Here is a 12,174-nt window from a genome sequence, read left to right as displayed (position 1 = left end):
TACATATAAAGGTATTTTAAAGATTTTGAAGTGTCAAAAGGTCACGGTTTAACCGTCCAAAGGTCAATACAGACATTTAATTTGTGATTAAAATGTCTTAAAATGTAATAAATGTATATATTTTTTATTCTGGCATGATTTTATAACATCATATATCAATATAGTGCAAAATGGTATTAAAATTATGTGTAGAAGTCGTTGCTTTGTTATGAGAAAGAATGTCCGGAAAAATGAACTTCATTGATGTCATTCGGAGTAACCAATATAAAGGGACCATTTTGGATCAAGTCATGTGGTCAATATCTTGGTGACATCATTCAGACACCTGCCAAAGACCACATGGTCATGAAACAAATTAACTAACTCTCTCTTAACTATTTGAAAAAATTCATGTTTTCTCTTGATCATACACATGTCCCGAAACATCAGGTCATTCGGTACAACTGCTATAAAACATGGAAAATGTTGTAATATTTTAGAAACTTGTACTAAATTTAAAATGTTTGATTGTCCTTTTGTTAGCTAGCTAGATATCAGCCTGTTAGCACTGTTAGAAAATATCGTCATTCGGTGTAACCAAAAGTGTCATTCGGTAAAACCAAAATTTTGGTTAAACCGAATGACTTTTTTGGTGACAAATTTTGTCCATTTTGTAAAAAATGACAAAAGCAATGTTAATTGATTTTAAAAACCACATAATCTCATTGCTAACACTTAATAAAACTTCAAAATTAATTATATCTCCATTATGTTTTTTGTTTTGTTTCTTTTTACACTTTTAAAAGCCATATTTGTCAATGACCCAAATAATAATTAGACTGTATCTGTAAATAACTTACTACTAATTTTATCCTTACTGTACTCAAAAAGTAATTAGAGATATGTGACCCTGGACCACAAAACCAGTCATAAGTCACACGGGTATATTTGTAGCAACAGCCAACAATACATCGTATGGGTCAAAATGATAAATTTTTCTTTTATGCCAAAAATCATTATGATATTAAGTAAAAATCATGTTCGATGCAAATATTTTGTAAATTTCCTACCATATATATATATATATATATATATATATATATGAAAAAATATTTTTGTGAGTGGATATACATTGCTAAGGACTTCATTTGGACAACTTTAAACTTTCTCAATATTTTGATTTTTTTAATTTTTGATTCAAATAGTTGTATCTCGGCCAAATAGTTGTATCTCGGCCAAATATTGGTATCCTAACGAACCATACATCAATGGAAAGCTTAATTATTCAGCATTCAGATGATATATAAATCTCAATTTTAAAAAATTGACCCTTATATGACTGGTTTTGGTCACATATCAAATCACTGGTCAGTCCTTATTCTTTGTATTTTAATGGGAAAGAGTGAGCCGTTAAAACGACAGGAAGCGTATGCTGTGATTGTGACACACGTGCGACACACACACTGACCTCCAGGATGTACTTCTGCAGGGACTGGATGTCTGCGAGAGCCTCCGCGTCCTGATGGATCACCACCACCTCCTTCAGCGGATACTGGAAACATCCACACACTCCCGTCAGACGCATGCAGTGACACCAGCATGATCAACCACACGTCTGAGGGTTAACCAGCATAATGAAGCGGCTCTCACCTTGACGGGCAGGGTCTTCCTGTCTCTGATCACACGCCCCAGCTCGATGACCGACTGCATCTGAGAGACGGCGTTCTCAATGCGCTTGTCAATCAGAGACTCCCTGCCAAACACACAAACTCACGTCAAGCTGTGGAAGAGCTCGACTGTTTCTTGGTTACAGTGTGCATCAGAAAACGCAGTTCATCTGCCAAAACAGTACAAACTATTGAAGAGAAGGGAGATGTTTAATCAGTTAATGAGCCCAGTGTCCTCTGGACGGCCTCCACGTCTCGGACGGACGGTCACATCTGTGCTTATTAATACACACAGACCACAGTAATACGGGACATTAGGTGAATTTAGAAAAGCGGCAGAGACGGACTGAGGAAGAAAAGACCTTCAGAGCGTTTAACTGCTGGGCGGCACTCAAAGCAGTGCGCTCTGGTAAATGTGTTTACAGGCACAGCTTAAAAGGACACGCTAAATCATTTCAGAAACACGCAAGGACACGTAAGGACCTTTCTGCCCTGAGCGACGCATTCATCACAGCCAGCGCATGCTAAAAACACGAGATTCGCTCTCGACATCTGACCAGATGCAGTTATTTCTGGGTTTCAAACTGAAACTTTGCAGAACATCTGATGAAGTTCATTAAATAAGGAAGGAAAAACAATTTTCTTTCATCAGACAGTCTCTGAAGGTGTCAGTTCTAGCCTGTCAAAATGTAAATGAGGGCATCTTTATGTGGAATCACATTTTAATGAGTTTAATCTGCTTCAGCAGTCGTCTGCATATCAATCTGTTCACGCTCCCTAACGCCACGAGACACGCGGTTTCCTTCCATTCAGCTGTTGATGGAAACACTGGCATGAAGTCCAGCTGCTTACAAATAAACTCCAGCGGTCATTTCAGAGTCTGCTTGTGTTCGACTCAAACTCACTTCCAGGTTTCAGGTATCAGAGCGAATCTCATCATGTCAGGTAAAGAATTTCATTTCACTTTTAAATTCTGCACTTTAAGTTTTCAACTGTGTTTTAAATTATTTATTATTAATAAACAACAATAATAACAACATTATTTTAATATTAGATATATATGTTTAAATTGTATTATTATTTTATATTACAATTAGTTACATTTTCAATTATTATATTTTAAATGATTTATGATTAATGTTAATAATAATAAAATATATTATTATAATATTTTATTTATATATTTTTAATTCTACTATTACAATTGATGAGTTTTCAATTGTTTTTTTTTAATTATGTAATAATAATAATAATAATAACAATAATATTTATATATTTTAATAGCAATACTATTATTAAATATTTAACTTTACTATCATTGTTTTGAAAACACAAGTTTACGATTATTTTTTTAATTATTTATTTATATTACTAAATTATAATACTAATAACAACATTAATATATTTATATATTTGAACTCTACCATAATTATTTTTACCTTATAATTGAGTTGTTTTCAATTGTTTTAAATGATTCATTACTAATAAACAACAATATAATGTTTTAATATTATTTAATATTAGATTTATATATTTTATTATATTTATTAATAGATTTTTTTATCGTATTGTCATTTTTATATTACAATTAGATTTAAATTTTCAATTATTATATTTAAAATTATTTATGATTAATATTAATAATAAAAAATAAATATATTATTATAATATTTATTTATATATTTTTAATTTTACTATCATTACTTTTTACATTACAATTAATAAGTTCAGTTTTCTATTGTTTTTTTAAATTATTATTAATAAATATATTAATAACAATAACAATATTTATATCTTTTAATAACAATAATATTTATATGTTTAACTTTATCATTATTTTGAAAACACAAGTTTACAATTATTGTTTTTTTAATTATTTATTTATATTACTAAATTATAATAATAAATATAATATTAGAAAATATAATAATTTTACCTTATAATTAATGAGTTAAGTTTTCAATTATTGTTTTTTAATATTTATTTATTAATAAATAACAATTACAACAATGATAATATATTTATATATTTTTAACTATACTATCATTATTTTTATTTTTATGACAGAAGGTGTTTGCTAATGGCCATGAATATTGTTTAATATTATACATGTTATGACAGGAAAGAGCAATAATATGTTTGCATAAATGTGCAGCACTGATTGATGTGAAGATGATTTGTGGTGATTGTAACGTGTACCTGACATGTGGCAGCATGAGGTAGTGAATACTTCCCGCGTCCTTCTCCTCCACTGACGCCGGGTCGATCAAATGACGCAGGTTCTGATACATCATCTCCGTTATGAACGGTGTGAAGGGAGCCTGAGCAGAAGAAACACTTCATTAGTGAATGAACACACAATCCACATGACACTGAAGACAGAAGATGAAAGCACAATGATCACCACACAAAGCCAAGGTTAACACTCAGGTGCTTTTTGTGGTTTCCTTCGCTCTTAAACATCTCTCATCATCAGCTTCAGCAATAACTGTACAATGAGGCTCCTGTGAGGCTTTATGAAGATTCACTTCAACATTAAGTTGTTACTCAGAATCACTGAGGAGGAAAATGGAGCATTGACTGCCTCACACCCTGCTTATAAATCAAATTACCTTTTGGGTCAGTAATTAATTACTGCTGTAAATGAGCTCCATTGATGCCCTTCCTTCACAGTTATGAAAAGATGATCAGCTCTACAACTATTACACTGCAAAAATCATCTTCTTCGACTGTAATTTTGTTTAATTTTCCAATAAAAATGAGTAAATGATGACTGAATTATTATTTGAAAACCACTGTCATGTTGTTGGAAAACCCATGTGACTTTCAGTGGAACACAAAAGGAGTTGTGAATCATGAATCATTCAATTACAAGGACTAAAGCTTCAAAAAGCCATAAGAGATACATATTCCAAGTTTTCGTAAGTCATATGATGCTTTGCGTGAGAAACAGACTTAAATTTAAGTGGTTATTCACTGATCATGTGCTCCAGTGAGTTGTTGACTGCCGAATCATTCAACCAGTCTGAACGACTCCTGCGAACTGAATCAGAAATTCAGTGAAAAGATCAAAAGAATGATCTGTTGAAGAACTGGCCATCGCTACTTTCATAAATGCGTGTAGGGCAGCTAGAGCAGAGATCAAATAAACATGTTTGATCTTTAAACAAAGCTGTCATATGACGACAGAAGACGGACACTCTACACAAGTCACATGACCTACTGATATGATACTTTAAACGGCACTTTTTAAGTAATGTTGAAGCTTGACAGCTCTAGTCCTCATTCACTGTCATTACATTAAAAAGAATGGCCAGGATATTCTTTGAATATCTAGTGATGGGCGATTTCAAAACACTGCTTCATGAAGCTTTACGAATCTTTTGTTTTGAATCAGTGGTTAAAGCACTGCCAAAGTCACTTGAGCCACTGAAATTTCGAAACGTTTGTCAGTTTAATACACGCTCCGAACCACTGATTCGAAACAAAAGATTCGTAAAGCTTCATGAAGCAGTGTTTTGAAATCGCCCATCACTAGATATTGTTATTTTGTTTTTTTGCCGCACAAAAAGTATTCTCGTCTCTTCGTAACATTAAAGTTGAACCACTGTAGTCACATGAACTGTTTTAAATATGTCTTTAGTAGCTTTCTGGGCACTGAAAATGTCAATGGAGGCCTCACTGAGCCATCGAATTTCATCAAAAATATCTTAATTTGTGTTCTGAAGATGAATGAAGGTCTTACGGGTGTGGAACGAGTAATTAATGACAGAATTTTCATTTTTGGGTGAACTAACCCTTTGAAATAATGACAATTATAATGTCAACTATTCCGTTTATTATTATTTTAGTTATTCATTCATATTCTTTCTTCTTTGTTTGTTTTTGTAAAGCATAAACTTCACAAAAAATGTGTTAAATTGATGCTTAAAATCTATTATCTTCAACAATTCTGCATTTCAAGGAAAGGATTGTTAATTGAATAGTATTTTTTTCCAGTGTGCAAAAAAAAAAAATCCTTTGTTTTTTGGTTTTAGTAATACACAATTCTTCCTCAAGCATCGCTACACTTCTATATTCAATCATTTCATCACGATCCACTGAGAATGACCACATTCCTTCTTTTCCTTTGAAACGAGTACATTTGAGTGTGCGTTCTGAGCACTTCATTTCAGAGAGACGCGCAGGAGCTGCGAGCGCTGGCGTGACTCACCATCAGTCTGCACATGGAGAAGAGCACGCTGAAGAGGGTCTCCAGGGCACGGATGCAGTCTTCAGTACCACTCTCACCCTGAACACACAGAGAGAGAAAGAGAGAGAGAGAGGATAACAGCTGCAAGCACTGCTGACTCCTCCGCTCTTAAACCACATAACACGCAACACCCTGCCTCTACACCGCAGTGTCACAACACGACATCATGTTTGAGCCTGCAGGTCCAGCTCTGTGTTTACTGTCTTATTAACAACAGAATGTACAGAGACACTCTATAGGAGTGAGAGCTGAATATGCACTGAAAGACAAATAAAGCCCAGATTTGATGCTGATTATGCAGGTTTAGTGCATCAGTGAGGTGCAGTTTCCTCAATATTAGAGAATGCAAACGGGCTTATGACAAACACCTGGGGCACACCTCATTTTTAAAATAAGCAATTCTCCTCAAGACAAGGGAGTATAACATATTCGCCAACACTTTATTTTAGGGTTCAATTCTCACTATTAACTAGTTGCTTATTAGCTTGCATTTTACTAGTATATTGGCTGTTTATTAGGTGCTTATAAAGCACATATTAATGCCTTATTCTGCATGACCATACTCTACATCCCTTAATCCTACACAATACCTAAACTTAACAACTACTACCTTACTATTAATAAGCAGTAAATTAGGAGTTAATTGAGGCAAAAGTTGTAGTTAATAGTGATTATGTGTTCCCTATACTGAAGTGTTACCACAAATTCTTATTTATTCAAATTCATAATGACGAGATCTAACAATGTTCTCAACAAATCAGTACATATTGGAATATTTGAGAAAATCTCAAAAAAATCATTTTCTTATATATTCTATATTTTCTTTATATTCATTTTGTGTGTGTGTGGGGGGGGGTATTACATCTATATTAGTTTATACTCAAAATCATTGGTGAGATTTGAAGAAAGCAGGTGACAACATGGAAACTAAGGCCCTGTTTCCACCTGGTATTAAGATGCGTTTTGGTCAACTGGATTACAAGAAGACGAGGGAGACTCACTCCCGTTTACACCTGCTGTTTTAATCCGTCTCTTTTGTCCAAGTTCAACCACTTCTGTCCTGATTTCTTCGAGGGGAGGGTCAATGAGTGGTTAAATGTATGGGCTTTTTCAGATCTTATTTACAAATGAATGCGACCGGAGACGACGGAAAAACATACAGCAATCAACAGCTTTTGTTTCTGCTCTGACAGCCGCGAGACCAGCCGAACGCTGTGAGTGTGTGTTAGAAATCAGGAATGGTGAGAGAACATTGTGCTTGGTACATTTTCATCTTTAAACCAAACTTGGGTCTTCAGCCGACAAAGTTTAAATCCCGTCTGGCTAGAGCGCTTCCCATAATGTTTACGCATTAGGTCAGCAGGCAGAGTGTAAGCAATCCGGTCGTTTTCGACTATCTCTGGAAGTGGTCGAAAGTGGACAAGCTCAAAATGTTTAACACCCGTTTACACCTGTATTTAGCGTCGTCCACTTGTGATCCATTCGACCAAAATGCATCTTAATACCAGGTGTGAACGGCCTAAAGTCAGCACTTACAGGCAACGTTTATTGGAGGTTATGAAGAGTAAAGTTTCTCTACAAAATTCTGACTCTTTTGGGAATTTAATTATTTTGTATGTGAAAGTTTAAAGCCAATTTGCCTAACATCACTCAAAAGTGTACAAATAAACAAATAAAATAAATAAAATGGTTTACTAATGCCTTAGTTTATATGTTTTCATAAAATGTAGCTCACAGCACCTTTCCTTCCTTCTTTCATTCCTTCGATCCTTTTTTCTTTTCTTCTTCCTTCTTTTCTCTCTGTCTTTCCTTCTTTCTTTTTTGTAAATGGTCCACTTAATGACATTCAGGGATGATAAATAAATATTTTTAATGATCTTTGCTCTATAGCCATTATAATGGTTTTCATGCAGGTAACTTTTAGCCCAAGGATGACATTGATAAATATGAAAGATGACTGGAATATTTTTGACAGGTTTTGTGAGATTCACTTGACTGTGTACGAGTCATATCTCGCCTACCTTCAGTCGCCTGCGGTTCGTCCGCACATACCAGTTGGTGAGCATATCCACGAACTTGACAAGTTTGGGAACCACCGTATAGAGTCTGTAGGCTGGAAACACAAGCACACGTCTATTTCAGACAGTCCTTTGTTGACAAATCACTTCATGTGCAGGAGTTAGAAGTCCATCACACGCTTACCTCCCATCTCATCTCTGAAGAACTGAATGAGTGACTGGGTGAAAGACTGGATCCATTTGTCCATGATGTTCTCGCTCACGCTGGCTGTCCTCTCATTATACAGGAACTCAATGGCCTCTTCCTAATGAGTACAGTTAGCAGACAGGCGTGAGTGAGCTCATGCAGGGTATATGTGTGCTTCCTAACCTGTTCCTGCACCTGTCAAACACTGAGAACTAAGAGACCTCCACTCTACTGACTCTCAAGGGGAAGTTTGGTAAACAATCATGGCCCAGCCAGATACTTCAAAAATGGTTAGCAGTTTATTTAAACTTTTTTGTTTTCATTAACTAAAGATCTTCTCTTCATTTCTAGTTGTCAAATCTCATTTGAGCTTTCATTCAATTCAAATATGACACGTCCATGCTGAATTCAAGCATCTAATACATCAGGTATCCCAAACTTTTTGACAGATGAACGCCTTCACTTGAAGTTCTTCTGATTTGTTAGGATAATTTTAAAATGTAAGCCTTTCAAAATATGAATCTTACAACCCCTTCACATGTATTATTTTTTGCTCACCAAGGCTGCATGTATTTGGTCAAAAAAAACATAAAATCTGAAATATTATTACAATCAAAGCTGAATTTACAGCATCATTACTCCAGTTTTCAGTGATTTCCTCAATGTTGAAAACAGTCTCATATTACTGTGGAAACTGTGAAACTTTTTTTCAGCTCAAAAGAGCAGCATTTATTTGTAATAGAATCTTTTGTAACATTATAAATGTCTTTACTGTCACTTTTGATCAATTTAATGCATCCTTGAAAAAACTAAAGATTTAAAGGGATAGCTCACCCAAAAATATAAATTATGCCATGATTTACTCTCTTACCCTCAAGCCATCCTAGGTGTATAAGACTATCTTGTTTCAGACTAACACAATCAGAGTTATAGTTAAAAATATCCTGGGTCGTCCAAGCTTTATAATGGTAGCAAATGATACCCGAGATTTTGAAGCCCAAAAAAGTGCATCCATCCATCATAAAAGGCCTTCTGAAGCGATGCATTTTTGTAAGAAAAATATCCATATTTATAACTTTAAAAAATGATATTCACTGGTTTCCAGCAACAGCCGTATGTTCTGTTGGAAGAGTGACCTTTGACCCGATGCATGACGTATTGACGAACGCAGAAGCGCAGAGGATAGAGCAAAACAAAACTCCGGTCACGAATTAGAAGTCTAAAACGAGAATTTTAAAGAGAAATGTCAGAGGATTTCGATATAAGAGAAGAGGAGCTTGAGTTTGTGTACAGCCCTATTTGTTTGAACTGTGAGAGGTGTCTAAGCTCCTACATGCGTCGGGTCAGAGGTCACTCTTCCGCCAGAACTCAACTTGCGTACGGCCGTTGCCAGAAGCCAGTGATTATAGTTTATAAAGTTTTAAATATGGATATTTTTCTTACAAAAATCCCCATCACTTCGCTTCAGAAGGCCTTTATTAACCTCTGGAGTCGTATGGATTACTTTTTTGATGGATGGATGAATTATTTGGGATTCAAAATCTCTTTGCGTTTCAAAATTCACTACTATTATAAAGCTTGGATAAGCCAGATTATTTTTTAATATAAAGAAAATAGTCATATACACCTAGGATGGCTTGCGTAGCACTGAAACTGCACTTCACATAAGGTACTGAATGATTTACTGCTCTCTGCTGACTCTGGTTCAATCTCTATACTTTTGCTATTTGACCTTAGCTCCAACTTTGATACTGTTTCCCATGATCTACTTATTTTCTCCTTTCAGATGTGGGTATTTATGGTGCTGCTCTTTCTTGGTTTTCTTCTTATCTCTCCAACAGACAGTTCTACATTTACCTCTACATGCAGGACTTTCGATCCCGTACTGCCCATTTGAAGCAAGGTGTCCCCCAGGGATCTGTTCTCAGCCCACTCCTATTTATTATTTACATATTACCACTGCATCAAATCTTGTATCGACATGGTTTTAATTAACATTTATATGCTGATGACATTCAAATATACTCTTATCTGTAGACCAGCTCTACCCACTCAACCCACCAGAATCTCTGCTTGTGTACATGAAATAAAAGAACGGCTAACCTCTAATTTTTTAAATTAAACATGGACAAAACTGAGATCATTATTGTTGGAACCCTGTCACTCACTAGCAACACTCCTAATGATTTTTCCTGTGAGTATCATTAAATCATCCAATAATGTTAAAAACACATTATTTTCGATCTATCTTTTTCATTTCAGGCCTTCTCAGTATCCCTAAGTATCGCCTCGCTTCAATGGGGGGTAGATCATTCAGCGTTGCTGCACCAAAATTATGAAATTCTCCCCCTCAATCACTCGCTGTGTCAATGATATCTCTGAATTTAAATCACTACTCAAAACCCATCTGTTCTCTGAATGTTATCAGTTGTAAGTTATTCCCTACATCTATGTTGTTTTTTGTATGTTTTCTTTGCATTTTGTGTCCTGTTTTTCATTGTGCTTTATTCTAATTTTTCACTTTGCTATTGACTGTCATTTCCGTTTATTGCTTTAGTGTTATTCTTTCCAAGTGCAACTGTAATGTAAAGCATCCTTGAGCACTGGAAAGGCGCTATATAAATAAAACTTATTATTATTATTAATGAGAGTGAGTAAATTATAGGGTAATTTTCATTTTTGTGTGAATTAACCCTTTAATTTCATTCCAAAATAAATAAATAAAAACATACTGACACCAAACTTTAGAATGGAAACTGTATATGGATGTGGTTTGGATCAGGATTGTAAACGTCAGATTTGCTTGTGTTTTTTCCCCCCACTGTTCCTGGCACAAAAAACTAAACTAAAGTAAAAGTGTTGCGCTGACGGAGCAAAGCCTTCGAGTTGAAGAGCCTCATCAAAGAGCATCTGAGCTCAGATCACGTACCTTCTGCAGTCTCTGGACGTTCTGCACCAGGAAGCGGTAGGCATTGTACCAGGGCAGGAAGACGTCTTTGAGCACGTCTCTCACTCCCTCTTCTTTGAAGCGCAGGTTCTCGGCACGGACCACGGGGGAGTTGATCAGATACAGTCTGGAGGGACAGAAGCGGATGAAATCAGAACTGAAGGAACACGAGGAAGATCTTTCCTCTGATTGAAGAGCATCTACACTCGTGAACTTTCAGAGATGTTACATTGAGTGCTCTGACCACATTAAACACATGATGGACTGAACGGCCAAATTAATTCAACAATGTTGATCTACATTAACATCAAAATAATATAGAATATACTGTAAATATTCAATATATCACACATCCCTAACACACAATAAACAGAATCAAAAATCAAGAGATTTAAAAGGCATGTTCACATCATACGTGTCAGTGTTTAGTGTGCACTGCTCCATATGGATGGATATAAATATGTTTTTATTTATTACCCATATGCTCATGTCTCAACTGTGCTTCAGGGGGAGTTTAAAATGGTTCACAGATTAATATTAGTAGATACTGTGAAGGCAGCAAAACTAAAATCATGATCATTTTGGAGGTCACTCATCATCATCAGTGTGTTTCGCTCACCGGAGCGCGTCGGCGCCGTAGTTCTGCACAATCAGGCTGGGGTCGGGGTAATTCTTCTTACGCTTGCTCATTTTCTGTCCATCGCTGCACACAGAACACACATGCACAAAGACATGTTTCCAGGTCAGTGGGTCATTAACACGCGTGCTGAACTAGTACTGTATTTCTGCCTGAGGACGGAGCCTGACAGGCCCGAGCAGAAGCCCGCAGGCTGTGTGTGAGTTACCTCGCCAGAACCAGGCCGTTGACGATCACGTTCTTGAACGGCGGTTTACCAAACAGAGCAGTTGAGAGCACGAGTAACGTGTAGAACCTGCAGCAGAGGAAAACATGTGCTGAATTTACTGCCTGAACACTTCATGTACTCCGATTATGGAACTGGGAGAGATGTTCAACTAGTGCTGTCTTTACCACTTTACCAATGTGATCATTAAAGAGAGGAATCAATGAGAACACCAAGATTTCTAAATGCTGCAGAGGGCATTATCAAGTAACCATCCAAATC

The 12,174-nt window shown here is 35.8% G+C and overlaps 1 protein-coding gene across 2 annotated transcripts in view; it reads right to left on the bottom strand.

Moving 5' to 3' along the window:
- The window catches only part of iars1 (isoleucyl-tRNA synthetase 1), a 69,132-nt gene that overhangs the window by 19,082 nt on the left and 37,876 nt on the right, over nucleotides 1–12,174 (bottom strand). For both annotated transcript variants that reach the window (XM_051912412.1, XM_051912413.1), the window contains exons 17-25: nucleotides 11,896–11,982; nucleotides 11,670–11,753; nucleotides 11,033–11,177; nucleotides 8,101–8,221; nucleotides 7,920–8,011; nucleotides 5,860–5,937; nucleotides 3,846–3,967; nucleotides 1,630–1,732; nucleotides 1,448–1,531 (exon numbers count right to left, since the gene is read on the bottom strand). In XM_051912412.1, the coding sequence (XP_051768372.1) occupies nucleotides 1,448–1,531; nucleotides 1,630–1,732; nucleotides 3,846–3,967; nucleotides 5,860–5,937; nucleotides 7,920–8,011; nucleotides 8,101–8,221; nucleotides 11,033–11,177; nucleotides 11,670–11,753; nucleotides 11,896–11,982 (916 nt within the window). The remainder of the gene's footprint in view (nucleotides 1–1,447; nucleotides 1,532–1,629; nucleotides 1,733–3,845; nucleotides 3,968–5,859; nucleotides 5,938–7,919; nucleotides 8,012–8,100; nucleotides 8,222–11,032; nucleotides 11,178–11,669; nucleotides 11,754–11,895; nucleotides 11,983–12,174) is intronic.

The sequence above is a fragment of the Ctenopharyngodon idella genome, chromosome 11 (genome assembly GCF_019924925.1).
Source record: "Ctenopharyngodon idella isolate HZGC_01 chromosome 11, HZGC01, whole genome shotgun sequence".
NCBI lineage: Eukaryota > Metazoa > Chordata > Actinopteri > Cypriniformes > Xenocyprididae > Ctenopharyngodon > Ctenopharyngodon idella.
The sequence above is the reverse complement of the archived record's forward strand: the minus strand, read 5'-3'. Positions and strand labels throughout refer to the sequence as shown.